The sequence below is a fragment of the Rhipicephalus sanguineus genome, chromosome 2 (assembly GCF_013339695.2).
Source record: "Rhipicephalus sanguineus isolate Rsan-2018 chromosome 2, BIME_Rsan_1.4, whole genome shotgun sequence".
Taxonomy (NCBI): domain Eukaryota; kingdom Metazoa; phylum Arthropoda; class Arachnida; order Ixodida; family Ixodidae; genus Rhipicephalus; species Rhipicephalus sanguineus.
In genome coordinates, this window is record NC_051177.1 from 92,738,022 (window position 1) to 92,758,593 (window position 20,572).

The following is a 20,572-nucleotide window of genomic DNA, read 5'->3' on the forward strand; positions in this document are numbered from 1 at the left end:
TTAATAAGCGAGAAAACGCGCAAAAAGAAAATACAGGTGGCGACGCCACCTTGGAATTCCCGCACCATTTGCCGTGACGTCACATATTTTTGACGGCGCCTGCTTGGGCCTACGTAGTTCCTAAGCGGTTAAATCGAAGTACATTGTCCTCTGACGGGGCCAGAGACTTGAGATAACGAGTTTGCGGAAATTTCGTCGAGCCAGTGGCGCCAAAATACGTTAAATGCTCTTTGAAGTCTTTTACGTCACGAATTACAAAGTTCGGCGCGATATTTAAAAATGAAACTTTGAACTTGGTTTTCTCCTCTAATAATAAACCTATGGTGGTGAAATAAACTACACAAGAGTTCTCCGAGCACACTTTAGCAATCTAAACCAATTCATTGTTTCTCTTTAGTGTCCCTTTAATGGTGTTTTATATCGAAGCATATTACAGCGATGTAAAAAATAGTTTTGTTTAGACGTGCATCTATTGTCAATTCCTCCGCCCCCCCCTCCCCGTGGCCGTTAAATGCGACAGTCACGTGACCTTAGAAGAAACGTCACGTATGAAGTAACTGGTCGAGTGGCACGTGGCTGTCGACTCTGGTTCTGGCAGTAGTGATGCTGGCAGAACAATGAGAGCCGCGAAGCGGCACGGCGTAGGATACTGCCACCCGGTAACACGTGCCAACCACTGATACTGGCAAAATAGCGATGCTCACGCAACGCCAGGCAGAACCTTGCCCTTCCATTGAAGTTTGACGGCGGCGGTATGACGTCATCCGTGACAATTCTGCCCAGGCCAACTGACTCTCCCGCATGTGACTATACTACCGGAAGTTCCGTTATTGCGCTCCTTAGGATATGAAAACACGCAATAACGTTGTGGACGTTCCCGGTAGCTCTATACAAAGAAACCTAAATATAAAATAGGCGCTGACTTTGCCCAACGCCTTAGATACTGCAGGCAGGACAACGTTCACTTGCTCCACTCCCTGCGGGTTGGACTGTCAACTGAAAGGAGTAGAGACAACGTTCACGAGTTAGACGTACTCCTGTCAGGCTTGGCGATGTGCTTACGGTAGGGAGACGCTACGAAGGACAGACTACAAAGAACACAGGACACAATTTCACAGAAGGAGTGCAACTGCACTCGTTCTGTTTACAGGACACAGTTTAACAGAAGCGATGTGCTTACGGTAGGGAAACGCTACGAAGGACAGACTACAAAGAACACAGGACACAATTTCACGGAAGGAGTGCAACTGCACTCGTTCTGTTTACAGGACACAGTTTAACAGAAGCGATGTGCTTACGGTAGGGAGACGCTACGAAGGACAGACTACAAAGAACACAGGACACAATTTCACCGAAGGAGTGCAACTGCACTCGTTCTGTTTACAGGACACAGTTTAACAGAAGCGATGTGCTTACGGTGGGGAGACGCTACGAAGGACAGACTACAAAGAGCACAGCACACAATTTCACAGAAGGAGTGCAACTGCACTCGTTCTGTTTACAGGACACAGTTTAACAGAAGCGATGTGCTTACGGTAGGGAGACGCTACGAAGGACAGACTACAAAGAACACAGGACACAATTTCACAGAAGGAGTGCAACTGCACTCGTTCTGTTTACAGGACACAGTTTAACAGAAGCGATGTGCTTACGGTAGGGAGACGCTACGAAGGACAGACTACAAAGAACACAGGACACAATTTCACAGAAGGAGTGCAACTGCACTCGTTCTGTTTACAGGACACAGTTTAACAGAAGCGATGTGCTTACGGTAGGGAGACGCTACGAAGGACAGACTACAAAGAACACAGGACACAATTTCACAGAAGGAGTGCAACTGCACTCGTTCTGTTTACAGGACACAGTTTAACAGAAGCGATGTGCTTACGGTAGGGAGACGCTACGAAGGACAGACTACAAAGAACACAGGACACAATTACACAGAAGGAATGCAACTGCACTCGTTCTGTTTACAGGACACAGTTTAACAGAAGCGATGTGCTTACGGTAGGGAGACGCTACGAAGGACAGACTACAAAGAACACAGGACACAATTTCACAGAAGGAGTGCAACTGCACTCGTTCTGTTTACAGGACACAGTTTAACAGAAGCGATGTGCTTAGGGTAGGGAGACGCTACGAAGGACAGACTACAAAGAACACAGGACACAATTTCACAGAAGGAGTGCAACTGCACTCGTTCTGTTTACAGGACACAGTTTAACAGAAGCGATGTGCTTACGGCAGGGAGACGCTACGAAGGACAGACTACAAAGAACACGGGACACAATTTCACAGAAGGAGCGCAACTGCACTCGTTCTGTTTACAGGACATAGTTTAACAGAACGCTTGTTCTGTTAAACTGTGTCCTGTGTTCTTTGTAGTCTGCCCTTCGTAGCGTCTCCCTACCGTAAGCACATCGTCAAGCCAACCTGAACCAATATGCCATTTTTTTTTTATTTTCCTGTGCTGCCCTCTGCCGTTTTGGTAGGGTTTCGGTAGGGGCCGCGACAACCGGTATTGCCAGAAGCAAAGCCTCCGAGATAATGAGACGCTAACGATTTTTTTGCAAAGAGAGAGCGCATGCGCGGGGGCGTCGTGAAAAATGCGGATTAGCTCCTTTCTTCGCAGTACTCCTGTCAGTGGCGCGTCTGTAATTCACTTCCGTCTGTAATTTTAGAGCGAACAGCGTTTTATTTGTGATTGTTTGAGAGAGCGACTGCGCGTCTTTATCTTCAGAAACCTATGTGAACAAAAAAAGGAAAAAAAAAGGAAAATGATATACATGGGTGAATAAAGAGAACATAGAGTTACACATGGACTTCGAAGTTTCTTAAAGAAGTAATAACTCCGTACGCTCTAAGAAAAAAAAACAAAAAGGAGGATGCGTTACTATTTTCGGTGAGTCCTGGCTTGCCTGCGTATACGACTCTTTAAAAAGACGCGTTGACTCTCTCTTGGTTCCCACGACTCTCCGGCGATAGTATTGTGATATCTAAAAAGAGATTTCACGTCATATACGTGGCTCGTCAGGATTTGCAAGAACAGAGTCAAGTGACTCATTTTTCTTCTTAGACTGTACGAAACACAAAACTCATACGGGCGGGAAAGAGATATCGGTTATACGCGAGATTACGACAAGAGATCAAGTTAAAAAGGTTACGAACGTCAGAGATAGCTAACCCTATAAGGGAACTGCTATTGCACCCCATATTTCAGGCTTTGCTCAGACTTTTTTTTTATTTATTTACCAGTCGGCTTCAGGCAACATCAGTATAATCCTCAAACAACAACACTTAGGAGAGTGCTAGTCTAGGCACTGTTCTTATCAGTAAGCATTGGGCAAGTATTAAACAACCGACGGTCATATTATACCACGTGCGCTTCTTCTATTTTCATGTAACCGGCCCTTTGTACGTATAACCACCGTCTTTCGCGTGCCGGGCCGGAATGTCGAACCTTCTCGATGGTTTTGGATTGTTCTGGTAAGCTTGAGCGCGCGACGCGAACAGTATATAGAGTCTCTTCCGGGACTGACGCGGTCACCAACGATAAGTCAGGGATCTTCGATGTCATATGTATAAATGCCGGCGCGCCTTACCGCTGATCAGATTACCAAACGGCCGACGACTGTTCTCGTCGCTCTCAGTGCACAGCAGCGTGTATCGCTGGTATGTTGAGTTTTCATTTTCCGGAAACGAGCTCCCCCAACTAAAGAGTTCCGTATTTCCAAATCTTGCTGCAGCCTTCTTCACCGTCCCAACCACGTGACAATATTCGAGAGCCTGCTTCTCTAATGCCCATATATTCATTGACAGGAAACGAAAGGCAAATATCCATACAGCGCTGTTTGCTGCACTTATTCTGCTGCGTTTGTCCGTTGCAAATTATACGTACACAAACTGCACGTGTTATTCAAAGCATCGCATTAGGAATATAATTAAGAAGCATACTTAGCACGGCTAGTACTCACCTACTTCCACTAATGTGTAGTGGACTGACGCCAAGAAATACCCTACGTATCCAATGTACATGACCTGAAACGCAAAACGATGCACAATTAATGGCATCTTCAGGGGAATATGTAATGTGCGTATACGCGTGTACACAGCACAGTTTACTGACAGCGTGAGCTCACTAGATAGCAGAAATCTATATATATATATATATATATATATATATATATATATATATATATATATATATATATATATATATATATATATATATATATATATACACGCGTCTTTTTTTTTCAATAAGCATAATTATACCTACGATTACGCGCTGCCTCTCAAGGTCACGCATAGCGTCCATATGTATACTTACGTACAAGAAGATCATGAGAATGAGCATGATTCTGGTGACCTTGTTTGCAATGGCTGCGAGGAGAAGAAAAAGAAAATAGGCATATACAACGCACATTTCGAAATCTATATTTGAGCCGAAGCTTACGTCAAGAGGATAATGAAATAATATATGAAAGGGAAAGCAGACAACCACCCGTTTGTAGCACAAAGCCACAAGGAAATCCATACGGATTTCTCAGAAATAAAGCCTCTAAGTCGTCTCTTCCTTAACCCTTCCGCCACCTTGCGGGTTTCCGCAAAACTGATTTGCAATATCAAATAATATATGTAGCGCGTTTCACAGCATATCTACTTCGTGTACGTTCCCGGCAGCTAAGTGTGATTAAAAGGACAGTTCACTGCTATGCCATGTAGCATTGCGTCCGAACTTGCGTGTCCATAAAGCAAATGAATACGGCCAGGTGGCAGCATATATAGACAGCTGGCGTATGTAACATGGCCAGAGTCCCCATAACAACTCCCCTCTATAGTCCGGCCATGCCTTAACGGAATACATAGAGCTCTAAATCATTTCCATTTCTTTAAACAAACCAATAATTTTTTAAATCAAATTCAGCAGAATCCGGGACACCTTACCGTTCTCCCATTTAGTGTACATAGTGCATTAAATCGTCCTCCGTTCACAGCAATGCTCAGCCCTGTCAGGGCGTATCTTCTGAAAAGCTCCTTTCTTAAGAAAAAAAAATACGATGACTCTCAATGTAAGCGAACAGTCGAACGCTTTAAGGAACCTGTTATCTTTAATTAATGGAATGATGTGCTTGAAGGGCCGCTATTTGTTGCAACGAGGGTATTTAGGCTAAGATGCTTGTTAAGAAGTACTGGCGGGAAAGTCGGTTGGTCACCATGGAATGTGACAGCACCCGTCAGAACATGGATGAGACTAAAAAATAGACACACACAAGCACCGTGTTTCGTTAAATTTAGAAGTGTCGTGCCTGTTTCGATTTGCGCTGCCGTATCTCATATGACATATTTAGGTAGCGCTTACAGTTCCGTTGCTTCATTCCGGAGAACACACATCCGATAACACCCTACACGCACAAACGAGCACTGGCCTGAAAGGCGATTTCTGTGCCGGCGTCCCGCTGCTTCCCACACAGTCGAGCACCATAACTGCTAGAACACCGTGGCGGGTCGATTGGTTCGTCGTCTTAACTTACTAGGTGCATCCATGCACCACGACACTTCCGTAGATAGTAGCCTATGCCGTCGTCTTCCTCCTCATACGATGATGATTCACTCGTTGGGTACGCGGAAGACTCCTCGGTCATCCCGGTCCTTGTCCCCGTGAGTCTTTCCGTGAACGTCGACGCGGTGGCGGCGTCCACCAGCGTCGTATCGCCAGACCTCTGGCTACCGGACGGTGTCAGCGATGATCGCGAAGATGCCGACGGGGTAGACGCATTTGAGACGGTTGACAATGTTGGCACGGTTGACGCAGGAGATGCGGGAGACGTGGGAGACGCGGAAGGCACGAGACTTCCGCTCTCGGACATCGACAACTGTCTTGATGCTGGTCTCGAGGATCTGTCCGCGCCCATTAGGGCTCGCATCATGGCGATCTCGTCAAGGGGCGGAAACTTGCGCGCACGCTTCATTCTGCTGGGCTCCTACGGGTGTGTTGCCACCGTAACCAAAAGTTGCATGCACGTCCGAGCGGTCGCTCAACCTTCGAGGAAATGGCTGCAGGTGGCTTCTGCATCTGATGATGACCCCTATGATGACCCTACAACGCGCTCACGTGCCCGTGATTGGTAATATATGTTATTGTTGTTGTTCTATAGTCTCTGGGGCTCACACACGCTATGGGCGATTGGGCAAAAATTGTGCGGTTTTATGACTTTGTGGGGAATTTAATACGTAATAGGGTAATATAAAGAATGAATATATTGCGCAATAAAGAAGGACGGAATAAGCTGCAGCAATATTTTTCTTTTTTAAAAAACTCTGTCCTTAGGCATAGTAATTCGCGGTATCAAGTATGCACAAGTAAATTTGTTTCACGTATGAAATCTACAGTGAACGGTGGAACGGCTGAAGGAATCGGGCAGCTGAACTTCAAGTTATTGTCTCGTAACGGTACGTAGTGTTTAGAAATTGAAAATAAAAGCAAAAGCTCATTAAGGGGGAAGTTATAAGAATATCATAGTTTGGAGGTCATAGATGAACGGTAAACCTTGACGGAACAGGTTATTGATAGCGATTCTAGAATTCATCGTGCAAATATTATAAGGGTATTTACAAATGTAGGAATTAATATTGTCAGAAGCGTGGCAGACACGTAGCATTGCACCAGGCGTCACACCATGTGAATTGCGTAACGCGAGAGCAGTGTAAAGCGTCTCACCCATTACTGAGAGATACATTATCATCATCAGAAGCAGCCATGACATCACAAAGTGTGCGGCTACGTATAAGTGCGCGTATTGCCTTGCAGGCTCGTAGATGGATCTATCTATCTATCTATCTATCTATCTATCTATCTATCTATCTATCTATCTATCTATCTATCTATCTATCTATCTATCTATCTATCTATCTATCTATCTATCTATCTATCTATCTATCTATCTATCTATCTATCTATCTATCTATCTATCTATCTATCTATCTATCTATCTATCTCATCGCGACGCATTTTCAGTGGCGGGATAGCGTGCTGTGCATTGGATGATGAACCGGAGCCTCGTTGCCATATAGTCAGTGACGTTCCGAGAAGTGTGTGCGACTTTGGCTCTCACCCGAAGCGCGGCTTTCTCAAGATGATTTAACAACCGCTTCCCTGTTAGAAATCTCGACCGTCACCGCACCACGGAGCAGTTCTACGCTTTGCAGACACGATCTCCATTGCCAGTAGCGTATACAGAAACATTTTTCGAGGGGCGTTAAACGCCGCCGGTAAAAAATATAAAACAGCCTGCGCCCAAACAATATCTTAGTCATTTTTCTGCTTTATTAAAGCCGAAGGGTTACTTGTTTCGTTCACTGTAATATCCAAATATATATGAGCGGAAAGAAGGGGAAGAGGGGTGTATGCAGCGCTCAGAAAATTTCGGGGGGTGCTCTTACACCGAAACACCCCCGCACCCCTGGCCACGACTTTGTCTAATGCATGATCTAGAACGCCACGCTCGTTAGTTCGCAAATATCAAGCCTGTAATTAAACACAAGAAACATCTGTAACCACACCGATGGAGTCAATAAAAACACGAACGGCGGTTTATTACAAAAAATAAAGGTGAAACCGGTCTGTCAACGCGCAAACGTGATGGGGCAGGAAAACGTGTATCGCTTGAAGACGAGCTCCCACGGGGCACGGGCCGCAACCGGTCAGGCAGTCGTGGACGTATACTTTGGCGTCTCGAAGCTGGCGTCCCTCTTGATGGCGGCCATGGCAATAGCTTGCTGTTGGCGCTTGTACATCAGCGCCACGATGTCAATTAACTGGCACAGGTCGTCGTAATATTCGAAGAGGCGCATCATTAATACACCCTGTAATGAAGATATGCACAGATTATTGAGTGCCGTTTTAGCAAATTCATTCGTGCATGCGTGCGTGTGTGCGTGCGTGCGTGCGTGCGTGCATGCATGCATGCAAGCATGTATGCATTCATGATCTGCGATAGCGATCGTGAACAATGAAAAAACAATGCAACGCGTGCAACAAAAGCGACACGAACCTTGAATCCAGACATTAGGCAGTCGATGATGGAGAAACCGACGTATCGAGATACCTGAAAAAAGACACACTGTTTCATTGGGCCATCTTGGTGTGCAAATTGGTGTATTGGCAGGATATAATCGACCACGCATGCAAATAAAAACGCACAGGGTTCATTATGCATTCGCCCAAGACGACTCGAAGGCGAAAGCCATTCGGTGTGGCTATCTTACCACGCATTTTAAATCATGCGCACGCTGCTTCTTTTACTCGTCATGCAGACGCCGCAAGGACCAAGTGAAAGCATAGCTCATGCGCCTCGAGCCTCAAGTCGCGCGGGTGGTCATGTGACTGTAGGTCAAATCACGCGAACGCCGTTTTCTTTTATTGCGATAGCACTTATATGGACAATTGAGACATTTTTGCCGTCGCCGTCATGTTCTTTATAAAGCCCAAATTGATAAGAACGCCCCGCGCGTTGTATGTTCTATGTGCGAGCGAAAGCTTGCGGAGGCTGCAGACGGGAGCGGTTCAAGCGAAACGCATTGGCCGGTTCCGCCGGGGTAAAGATCACGAAGGGGTGCCAGTGGGGGGGGGGGGGCGCTGCGTCGCTCACACAGAAACTACGAACCTTGATCAAAATGGCGTGGTCTATCTCGACTGAGATCAGTAGACGGCTAATACCCGTGACGCGCTCCCACCGCTTACTTCGCCTTGAAGCGACAGCCAGCACGAAAACCGCTTCGCTTCCCCGAGAAGCCTTATTTCCTGGCACCAGCGTTTTGTAGAGTTACGCGTGATCGGATCCTAAAGGAGTTTTGCTGCTAGCCTTACTTCGTATAGCATTTCAATTTGTTGCTATCGCATTCATTCTTTCGCCCTTGCGCCGAAACTGTGTCTGCATTTTTAATAGTCAATAAACGGCAGCCTATATACTCTCTGCCTTCGAGCTGAAAAAGCGACGTATATATCTCGCCTCTGCTGAACCAATAAACGACATTCATAAATGGCGTCGGCCAAGATCGCTTTATGGTTCCACGATGGCATTCGTTAAAAAATAGTAGAGAACACTCTTCTTTCATTCATTCTTTCCTTCTTTCTTTCTGACCTGCTCATGTATCGCATTCCACGCCCCCGTGGTGAAACGACACGAAAAGGGCGGTTAAGAAAAGCGTTACACAAGAGAAAATAAGACGAAGAAATAACCGTGCAGGTCCGCACTGGGCTTACCGCGTTCGCGCTGTATTCTGGGTTGTCCAGGCGTCCTCTGAGGTAAAGCACCCCTTTTATCTGAGACGAAAAGGTGGAAACTGTTATACGAGATGCCACATAAAAACGATACAGGTGTTTTGCACGCCACGTATAGATTCCGAATAAAAAGATTCAGAGCATTTCCGCTACTGTGAAGATTGAAGCCAGCAGCTGCGACTGCACGTTCTGCGGCAGCGGCTTCACGTCGTTTTCGCGCTTATCCGCCCTCGTGTGCGCGGCGGCGTTCTTTCAATTCCCGCTGTTCTTCCTTCGAGCGAGCGACAAGCGTACGTCGCATAGCGAGTCCAAAAGGCAATTTCTGATAACAGCGCTAGCGCGATCTGTACGTCACGAGAAAAAGGGGCGCAACCACTGGTGGGAAGTGCCGCCGCCGAGTATCGCGACACTTGCGTAAGAGGCGTCGGCGGTGGCGAGGGGCGCCGAAAATTATTGTTCTACGCGTCGTTTTGTCCGACGGCTGTCCAGCAGGCCCGCGAAGCGGCCGACAGGCTTGGCCTGACGGTCCGGACGTGGGAGGCGCGCCCACTGCGCGCTAGGGCGCGTCCCGCAGGACCTCGTTAAAGTTATTTCAATCAATCAATCAATCAATCAATCAATCAATCAATCAATAAATCATCAATCAATAAATTAATAAATCAATCAGTCGTTTTGTCCGAGGACGCCATCCGCCAGGACCTAGCCACACGCGACCGTTCAGCCAAAAGTCGGGAATTGTGGGTAATGCATTGATTTGGCTAGATTTCCTCATTCTACAACTTGAGACTACGGCTCTCTGATCTTGCTGCTCGACCATATTCAACAGTGTATCCCGTTTTAAATAGAACAAACAATACGAGGGGTGTGCAAATATTCGAAATTTCGAATACAAATTGATTTTTTTTTTCCTTGGAGAGCACTGCATCCACGGCGCGCTAGCGGGGATGTCACGAGGTATCTTTTTGTATTTCGCGGGCATGTGCAGTAAGCAGAAAAACGCTAACACTTAATGGATAGAAAGTTATAAACTGTCTGATCGGACGTTTCGCAAACCGATCTACTACTTTCTAATTGAGATTTTTTGCCCACCCTCGTTGCTTCAAAAGTTAGTTCGTTAGTCTTTCCTAATTAAGAAATTGAGGAAGAACGCAACGTAGTGTGACATACTTCTTGCAGTAGTCAGCAACGTGCGTTTGGTCGCGTCGTCCCAGAGTGCGTCGGCATATTTTTAAACTCTGGCTAAAGTTAACTGGGACACCCTGCATATCAGTCACTGCAACATGAAAGCGACAGATAAAGAAGCCAAAAGGAACATACTGAGAGCGTTATTTATAGATTTTACAGCGAAGCTACAAATGGCTAGGGCAAATGTGTAGTCCGCGAGCAAAAACGTGCGTGCCACACAAACTGGCCGAAACGCTATATTCACCACTCGTCCACTAAAAACGAAGGGAACCCACGGGCGGAAAATGCCAATTTTGCGCCCCCCCCCCTCTTAGGTGACTAGAAGGGTCAATGTACGGGACAGATTTTGCGCCCCCTCTTTAAAGGTGATTAGGGGGAGCGGCAGCGCCCCCCTCCCCCCTGCCCCCTTTTGCGCACGTCTATGACATGCGGCAAACCAGGTAAGACGAGGCAAGTCACGAAACGGAGAACGTGGCTAGAGGACGCATGCAGATCAAATGGAAAACTTCAAAGGAGCATAAGCCAAATTCTAAAGGGGCTTTCTTGACAGACACATAGGATTTAGTTTCAGGGTGTGTGATCGGCTATGGTTCGAAATTCTGTGTCGTCTTTGTGTGGCATGCTAAACAGCGTCGCTGGTCACCCCCCTTCGGAGTGGAATGGCTCATGAATTTTTTATTTGGGTGTGAAAAATTAAGAGGTGAAAGGAAACTAAAGCGGGTGAAGAAACTGTTCTGCGCTGGTGGGAGTCGAACCCTCAACCTACGCATTGCTGGTATATTGCAACGGCACGCAGTGCAGACCTCCACTCACCCCGCAGCACTCGATCGTGTCGTAGGGAGTCATGGTGAGCACGAATATCTCCACCTTGCGGCAGATGCAGGAGAGGATCGTCAGCACGACCGAGCCGCCTAGGTACATGGCCATCGAGTCGCGCACGTCCTGCGAGTGGGGTGCACGAGTTTCTGAAAGACACTGTTCCAGCACAATATTCTCGCTACTCACGTCACATTTTACGTTTTCCACAGCCCTATTCACTTATTTACACCTTTTTTTACACCTATCACGGTTGTTGGGAACGTAACTCTTTTTGATTCAGCATCCTGTACCGGGAAAAAGCAGCGCTATAAGTATCTCATCAGGGGTGTAAAACGTTGAAACACCATTTACATACAGATTCACCTGTGAGGCAAGAAAGGAGTACCTGTTACTCTTATTGGTGAGTCCTGACTTGTCACGTATATAACTCTATTTGAAGATACACTTTAATTCTGTTAACGTTATCCCTGCAAACGTTTTTAATCTCATCTGTCCACCTAACTCTCTGCCTCCTCCTCGGGCGCATGCCTCCTCTTGGAATGCAGTCTGTTATTATTAATGACCAGCGGTTACATTGTCTTCTCGCTGCACGTTCTGCCCATGCCCATTTCTTCTCCTTGATCTCGACTAACACGTCCATAACGCGGGTTTGGCCCCTGACCTACTCTACTCCATTTTTGTCCCTTAAGGTTACACCTATCATATTTATTTCCATGGCTCACTGCGTCGTGCTTGCTGTAGTGTGTACTAAGCTCTTTCCATCAAATAGTTTCTGCATTTGTTCTCTACGAGCCTATACAAGAGGACAGCAACAATGCGTAAGCCTAACTGTAACCAAATGTTTTCTCTGAATGGGCATTCTTGTGTTGGAGCAGGTGTTTCATACTTACGCAACAGCACCTAACAAGGAGGCACCGGCTCCGGGATCTTATGACACCGTTGACGAATGTCTGAGCAGAGATAAACAAAAGTCGTAATCAGAGACATGCGGCTGAAGCCCACTGTTTACTCGTGTGCGCTCCACAGAGCGACACGGAACATATAATTGCGACATATTGAGACAAACATCACTTCACCTTTAATGTGCGACGATAGCCTTAGTGTAAACATAAAATAATCAGGAGTCCTAACCCTATCGGGAAAAGGGGGGCAAGTGAAGCTTGGCGTGTGCGAGCCTGACTTCTTTCTTTCTTTCTTTCTTTCTTTCTTTCTTTCTTTCTTTCTTCTTTCTTTCTTTCTTTCTTTCTTTCTTTCTTCTTTCGCATTGCGCAATGCTCCCTTCTAACGGTTTCCTTCCTCCATGCCGGGAATGCGGCCTTTATCCGCCTGCTTAGCAGCGCGACACTTTAGTTGCTACAGGCAACAACGACGGTCACGCGTTCGTATCCAGGCAGCAATGAAATGTGGCAACGTGAAATCACAAGTCACCTCGATAAAAGATCAGATTGCCGTATCAGAAACGGCTTGTCCCCGACAAACCCACGATCGAGAGAGCATCAATAATTGGAAAACGGCGCATACAGATACGCACATGACCGGCACACCTTCGAGGGCCGCATTTCTGTGCGCTCGTCGGCGCCAGGTTTTTCGCGTAGTGCGCCGCCAGCGCCGCAACCTCAATCTGTGAGTCGTAACGAGCTTCACTTGAATAGCCTGCCGGCCGAGACGAAGTGTAGTCGCCTTAACTCTAGCTTACCATTCGTACTTACAAACTGCGAAGCTAGTGTGTCATAGTAACTACGTAGGTGAAAGGTCGTAACAATCGAAATTTAGTAATAAGTGACAGAGCTGTTTAATTCTTAGTGAGGGCGGCAACAATGAGAAACACATTGTGCAAAATTGCCAGGCTTCCAACGTTTCTCTTGACTCGCCTCCACACTGTGCAATATTATGTGTGCGAAAGTGAAACCGCGAGTCGGTGGCACTGTTCTTTATTTTTTCACTGCATTGATGTACCAGCACAATTTGATTTGAATTGCTAAACCAGCACTGTACCAGCAGAGAAAGCAGACGTCCTAATGTGGCGTAGGCGGTCATGCTTTCTATATATCTTCAGTGTTTCGGTCCATATTTTCGTCGAAGTGCAAGTGATGAAGTCTGCTCGCATAGAGCGAACAAAAAAAATTTTACTTGCAGTCCACGCAAAGTAGTGTACACCAACACAAGTCCAGCACGCATTAACATCAGCAGCGGGTACTACTTTTACGGCGCAAGATATTCATTAATGCATTGTATACAAGTGAGCAAATAAAAGTGCATAATATTGTACTTGTAAAAGGTTATCGACAGTAGTGATTTCTAACAGGCTTCTGTAGGAATGCTGCTCTCCTGCATGCAACCACGAGACACAAGACATCCTCTGCTGATCAGCTTCGATCACGATTACCTCAGGAGAAAATGGACGAATGTGGCTATGCTATTCTCCTTATGGCATAAATCGTCGTAATATTATCAGCAAACAGCCTAGCAAGCTTGCGTAGCAGTAAAAATAATCTGCTCTTGCAAGCGTTACGATTGCAGCTACCACGAGCTCGAATATATAAAACTGTATCCTGCTTAGCATGGTTGTTTCTTTCTTTGTTCACTTTTGCGAAGGTAATTAAGTGAACTCACCATTAGGAGGGCGGTGAGGGCGTTGACATCGGCAAACACGTCCAGAACGTTGAGCAGGCATCGAATGGTATAGAAGGTCATGCTGGCTGTACAGGGCAAAAAGCGCAGCTTCTGTGACGGATGTCGTAACGAAGGAAGTGCTTAAGTTGATTAAATTATTTACGAGGTTTTACGTGCCAAAACCACGATTTGTTTGAGGCACGCCAGAGTTTGGGACTTAATCGTGACCATCTGGCTGGGACCTCTTAATGTGTGACAAATGCAAGAAACGCTAGTGTTCCAACATTCTTCGTTCACAGATCATCATCACCTTAATCATCATTCCAAGTTATGGTTTGCATATATTGGATCAAGTACCGTATTTACTCGAATGTAACGTGAGTTTTTTTTTCCATATTTTTACTACCTAAAGTCTACCTTCGCGTTACAATCGAATACCGAAATATAACTATTATCTTCCTGGACGCAATGAAAAGTCACCCGCGCGTTACAATCGTGTAAATATGGTAAACATGAACATTTTTAGTGCTGTTTAGCTGACAATTCTTTATGGTGTCATTCAAGAAAAGGAGGAGAATCAAATTAATATTTTACCGGATTAATGTGCCCTTTAGTCCACTTATACCCACTCGTACGGGCTTTTCTAAACTTTATTAATAGTAATTTCTGAGTTCTTAGTGCCAACAACGCGATATTATTATGCAGTTTTAGAAGTGGGTGCGCAAAGCCTTGCGTTAACGTTCGTCGCCACTGCGCATGTGTTGTACGCTACGTATGCAACAAACGCTATCTTTGCGTATCCTATTGTAAAACTGGCTACTGCGCATGCATCGTACACCATCATCTTGCGTACTCACGTTAAGTGGCGGAAATAGCATACGCGCCCAAAGAACGCTATCTTTGCGTACCCTATTCTAAAACTGCCTATTGTGAGGGACGCCGTAGAGTAAAGCTCCGGAAATTTCGGCCACCTGAGGTTTTTTAACGTGCACCTAAACATAAGTACATAGGCATCTAGCACTCGCTTCCGTCGACATGCGACTGCCACGGCCGGGATTGAACCCAAGTGTTTCGAGTCGGCAGCTGAGCTCCGTAACCACTGCGCCACAGCGGTGGCTTCAAATTTGTTCATATGCATGTTGGTACACCTGTAAACATGCGTAAGCCCCTTGAATTGCCGCTAGTATAACTGCTTGTACATAGTTTGTGTAATTCTACTTTTGTGTGCTTGCGTGTTTCCGGTATGATGTTGTATTTTCTCTTTCGTTTTGTATATTTATACGTGCTCGAGGTTCCTGCTTAAGATGTTTTTAGCTCGCAGACATTTTTCCCATTGCATCAAATCTTCAAGTAATAAAACCGTTTGGTTATATTTTACCTTCCTTGCATCACAACTGCTATTTACACTCTTACATATGTATGCACTTCTAGAGGAGGTCTCATAACACTCACTGACTTCGGGACCTTTTTTCCTTCGTAAATTCACATTCCCGCGTGCATACCTGCGGCAATAGAATATATATATATATATATATATATATATATATATATATATATATATATATATATAACCCTCTCTTGTCCCACAAGTATTCAGTGTAGGCTGTATAGCGGAGTGGCTCGAAGTAATCCGCCTCGTTATATTCCTCCAGGCATGACTTCTGACCCACGTACTTACCGCGGTAGACGTCTGCTGCTTGCGTGTTGCTGTGTCTGTTCAAACCTGCATGGAATACCGGACAGTCCGTTAAGGAGAGAGACGCCTCGCCAGGTTGTTTCGAAAGTTTTCTAAACTCATTTTGTTCTACGCCCAAGAATTGAACAGCGAATTCATCACTTTTTCTCTGACGAAGGCACTTTCAAAGAAAGGTCGTCGTAGTTACTAACTACTGACTGATGAATGCTTGTCACATATGTTCGACGGTGTAAGTAACTGTTAATATATGTTTATAAGAGGTAAGAAGTTGAGCCTCGTTATAACGAACACTGGTATAACGAATTATCGGTTATAGCGAACTAAGTACGAGTGTTTCATGGACACGCTTCATTACAGTGATGTTTATTCTTCATATAACGAAATCTAAAACGAGAGATCACCCGTGGTATCGGCTGTAACCAATAAATATTTGATTCGCGTGAAGCTCGAAAGCCGGTAGGTAGCATAAAAAGCAAAATAAACCTTGAAAGACAATTCAGAACATTCTTTTTTTATGTGGATTTGTGTTAAAAGCCACCAGATGAAGTCGAAGATCACATCCTTCTTCAAATAAATGTGAACGCAGGCTTGTTTTGTCGAACTGACTTTTTTCAGTTGTAATCTTACCTTGTCATGTACCGGTCTCCTTAGTGCGAAATGCCACGCAGAGAGAGATAGGGATTACCTCGTTTGTAGTGCGTTTCAAGCCTAAAATAATGCGTTTTGCATTTATTTTATTTTATTTTATTTTATTTTATTTTATTTTATTTTATTTTATTTTATTTTATTTTATTTACAGTACTGCTAACCCCGAGTTAGGGATCATGACAGGGTGGTATTGACACCCGTACACACCAAAATAACAGTGCAGTAAAAGGAAACAAAGTTTGACAAAGACATGATTCGTGAAATAATAATTGCAGCACGAACAAAAAAACAATGTACAAAGTTCAAAGAAATAAACATAGCAATAAAAATACGTCACATACTATTTTCAGTGAACGCCTGAAATTGATCTACGTCGTCCACTTCAACACGTGTACTATCAAGCTCGTTCCACTCGACTACCGAGCGAGGATAAAAAGAGTACTTGAAAACATTGCTTTTTGTTTGAAACGGAAGTAAAGTGAAATGATTTAAAGTGAAAGGATTAAAATAGAAAGGATTTAAAGTGAAATAATTTAGGTAAGGTGAAAGGATTAGTGAAATGAATTTTGCGCGAACCAGATTGCCGATTAGTTAGAGCCGATTGTTATCTATACTGTTACAACGAATATCGGCTATAACGAACTAATTGATGGTCCCTCTGCTACTTCGTTATAAATGACCAGGACTTGGGGACATGTGCACTTAGCGCCACCTCTCGTCGGTGAAAGCGATGGCATGCCGTAACTGAATGGGAAATAGGCGAAAAAAAAAATCATATCTGACAAAAAAAAGCTAGTTATCAAAAACGACTCCTGGTTCTATACAGCAGAGACTTCTTTAACCATTGTTACAATTGCACTGTCGCACTGCAAACCGCGTGGCTTCCCAGAGTGCTTAATATTTTACAATGGGGCCCCATGCGTTTCTAATGGGCTTTGTTCCATTGTCTTGGGAAGCCACACGCTTTGTAGTGCGATACTGCAATTTTACCAAAATGTTCCGGTAGGTTTCTGCTGTATAGAACCTGGCGTGGTTTTTGATAACTAGCTTTCTTGAAGAGATATGTTTTTTCTTCCTCCTATTTCCCATTCAGTTATGGCAGAACGCCGTTGCTGCCGCCGAGAGATGGCGCCATGTACAGATGTCCCCAAATCCTGGGAATGGCGAGCTTTGACTGTTATTTACAAGCGATGCTGAGATGGTTGAGATGCTTACCGTACTTGTCGAAGCAGATTAGAACGCTACGAAAAGTGTAGTGCAATGTGAAGCAGTGGATAAGCTATAAACACAGGGAGAGAGAGAGAGAGAGAGAGAGAGAAGAGCTGGAGCATATAGCTTGTTCGGCAAATGCTGCCGATGTGTAATCCAATGAGAAAAAGAAAAAAAAAACTCTTACGAGAAAAATGAAGATCATCGATGCCGCACCCACAACTACCCTGGCGGTGTATTCTGAAACGAAACGTGATATTATGCATGTATCGGCATGACGATCAAAGTGAGACTTTAGCAACGAATCGTTTCTTACTTATCTGCAAAAATATGCGCATGTTATGCGAAGAAACACTTTTATTTGGTACCGCTTTGCATATTACGCGAGATTCTTTGAATATGTATCGAGAACTTCGAACATTATGAAAGAGTTAATGTCCCGACTCGCTGAAAAATGCAAGTACACTATTTCTGTAACAAGCGCCTGTTAACCAGTTTAACGCGGATACTGCTGTCAGGTATACGAATTGTGCATCGCGAAAAATACACGTTACTTTCTGAATGCGGCCCTTGGAGAGAAGAAAGAAGCCGTATACACAATATCAACGGTGTTCTAACAAACAATCAGATCAATATTTCATATAATTTACCGTACTAATGCCGCAAATACCAAGATTGAGGGTATGAGTGAAAGAAATCGTGCTAAAAGACTATGAAGTTATACCTTTCCCGGTGCTACAGCTTTACGAGCGTTTAACTGCCTTGAACTTTTTCTAGACACACCTACGTATATCTTCTTTGTTTTTTGTTAAGACTGCCATTTCTCGTCTGCAAGGAGCGATTTTCCTGCCGAAAGTGACCGATCCGCAATGCCAAGATCATAACATTAAAAGTGAAAGTCTCTGCCTCCTTACCGGACATGGTCTGGGCTCTGCTTCCTTCGATGCCGGAGTAGATGAAGTCTAGTCGTGAGAAACACAATTCACGATATAGGTCCTGACCAGTGCTGGGCAGTATCGAAGATACATGTATCTTAGATACTATCTTAGATACACTTAGGGTATCTTGTATCTGTATCGCGATACGTCTCGAAAGACGAGTATCTGTATCTGTATTTCCGATACATTCGATAATGTATCGTGTATTTTAAGATACAAGATACTTCTATCGCAACACAGCCGTGCGAAACATTAATCGCTGGCCAAACTCCGCTTCTCAAGCTGGTGGTGCCACTAAGCGATCTGAATAAGTCTAAGGGCAGAGACGTTATTTTTACGCCAGAGTCGTCCAGTGAGGGTAGGTCAGGAAGACAAGCACGCGGACGTCTACGCCCAGCCCACGTACCTTTTGTTTTCTCGATTTCTTTTCTTTTTAGTTGCTCCAATGCCGCTACACTTGCTCATAGCCACTGTCCTACGCCGCGTACTACACTGCGTGCGGCGTCTCGCGCAAATTCTGACGTTGTTACAGTGTCGTTATTGCAGATTCTTTTGCGTCTTGATCCGTAACGAAATGTGATGCGTGCAAGAATGGGGTTGCTTTGCGTCGCGTGGATTTTACATATTAGCGATTTAAAAGATCTCGAGGATATAAGTTTGACTTGCATGCAATGAATTAACTTATATGCAAATAAGATTCTAACAACTTTAGCACCACAGGTACTGATGCTAGATCTAATAGAGCAAGCGTTTACCTAACAGAAAATATCTTGGCGTACGGTATTTTTCACTTCCATCTGCATTTATTCAAAGAATTTATGAAATCATAATTTGATTATTAGCACAAGGCACAAGTGCTTTCTTAGCTGTAATTTTGCGTCACATACATTACCTAGGTCTCTGCACTGTTTTTTACGGTCTGGTCACTGCAGTATGTCTTTTGTAACGCGCTCCCAGAAAAAGATTGCTGCTTTATTCTTCTAACTGTCTGCTTTAGTTCTACTACTGTTTACACATTTACACGTTGCCAAGGCGATTTTGAAAACAAATATATTATTATGCGGGCGTGCCTTTAGTATACAGTACAAAATATTCTACTTACCGCTTAAGAAAATAGCGAAAGTGAGTTTGCATTATAAAAATGGAAGAGCCATCTTAAAGATGTTAGGAAGGGTATTAGAGAAACGTTGTTTTAATGAATGCTCCGTTTTACTCATGAGCGTCCCAACGAGCGGTTTCAGGCAATTTTCCATAGGCACTGAATTTCACATTGTCTCAACCAAGCCCTTAGCCGGGGGGGCTGGGCGGCTAGCGGCTTGGCTGCCTGCGGGGGGGAGTGGCTCGGGCCACTTCCCCCCCCCCCCCCCCCCGAAATTTTGGCGAAGTAGGTGGTTATACCAAAAATAAATAATGAAAATAGGTGTTTTTCTTAAATAGTCAAGGTTTTCAGCAAGTGCCCCCCCCCCCCCGAAAAAATTTTTGGCTACGGGCCTGGTCTCAACAGGTTAGTTGACGATACTTCGTGATCATAGCTGTTAAGGGCGCCGTCTGTATCGTGTTTCTGTACTCATTCAATGTGAATGTGTGATAAACAACCACCTCTCTATTTTACTTATATTTGTTTTCCGGTTTTAGGCCTTCTTAAATATTTTTCTTATTACTAATCGCTACGTAAAGGGAGCTATAAGCGGCAATAGCGCGAATAGCGGCGGTGTCCTGCGATGCTTCGTGTAGCTACGTAATACGTCTGAGACATTTCTGTGTTGCACATGTTCTGTCGTTCAAGAAAAATTGCTAAAAGATTGCACGTTAGTGAGTATATCAACAAAGAATCCCTTACGCCAGCAGCTAAGTAGAACATGGAAATTCATTGCAGGTTTACGTCATCTACATATACAACAGGGGTCTCAAACTCAGCTAGCCGGCGGGCCGCAGTCACGAAATTTAGCTCCAAAGGCCCGGGAACAGTGAAGATGGTGGGGTCGGAGAGAGCTTGAACAAAATGACGTTGCCATTTGAAAGGAGGCCTTTGACATATCTCATATATGGGTCATTTCTGAAGAGGATTTTGAGTCCGGATTCCAGAAACAACGATACGGATGTACATAACGACTGAAATCTGGACGCGGATCGAAATATTGAGTTTTTGTTCCACGGTTATGTTTCAGCACATGGTGACCA

General features: G+C 44.7%; 1 protein-coding gene across 1 annotated transcript; it reads right to left on the minus strand.

Annotated features, from left to right (window-relative positions):
- Positions 1-7,704: 7,704 nt before the first annotated feature.
- On the minus strand, positions 7,705-15,619 carry LOC119383392 (uncharacterized). The gene is made up of 7 exons (XM_037651492.2): positions 15,579-15,619; positions 13,901-13,986; positions 12,178-12,237; positions 11,282-11,410; positions 9,266-9,325; positions 8,055-8,108; positions 7,705-7,866 (listed from the first exon to the last, which is right to left on the minus strand). The coding sequence occupies exons 2-7, from the start codon at positions 13,979-13,981 to the stop codon at positions 7,705-7,707; spliced, it is 546 nt and encodes a 181-aa protein (XP_037507420.1). The 5' UTR covers positions 13,982-13,986; positions 15,579-15,619.
- Positions 15,620-20,572: the final 4,953 nt, after the last annotated feature.

What these genes read in the sequence shown, in the direction of transcription:
- LOC119383392 (XM_037651492.2), bottom strand. Translation starts at nt 13,981, where the DNA reads ATGACCTTCTATACCATTCGATGCCTGCTCAACGTTCTGGACGTGTTT. An exon ending in CAGAATACAGCGCGAACGCG is followed by an intron (nt 8,109 to 9,265) that starts GTAAGCCCAGTG and finishes GTCTTTTTTCAG; the next exon opens with GTATCTCGATACGTCGGTTT. An exon ending in GCCTAATGTCTGGATTCAAG is followed by an intron (nt 7,867 to 8,054) that starts GTTCGTGTCGCT and finishes TCTTCATTACAG; the next exon opens with GGTGTATTAATGATGCGCCT.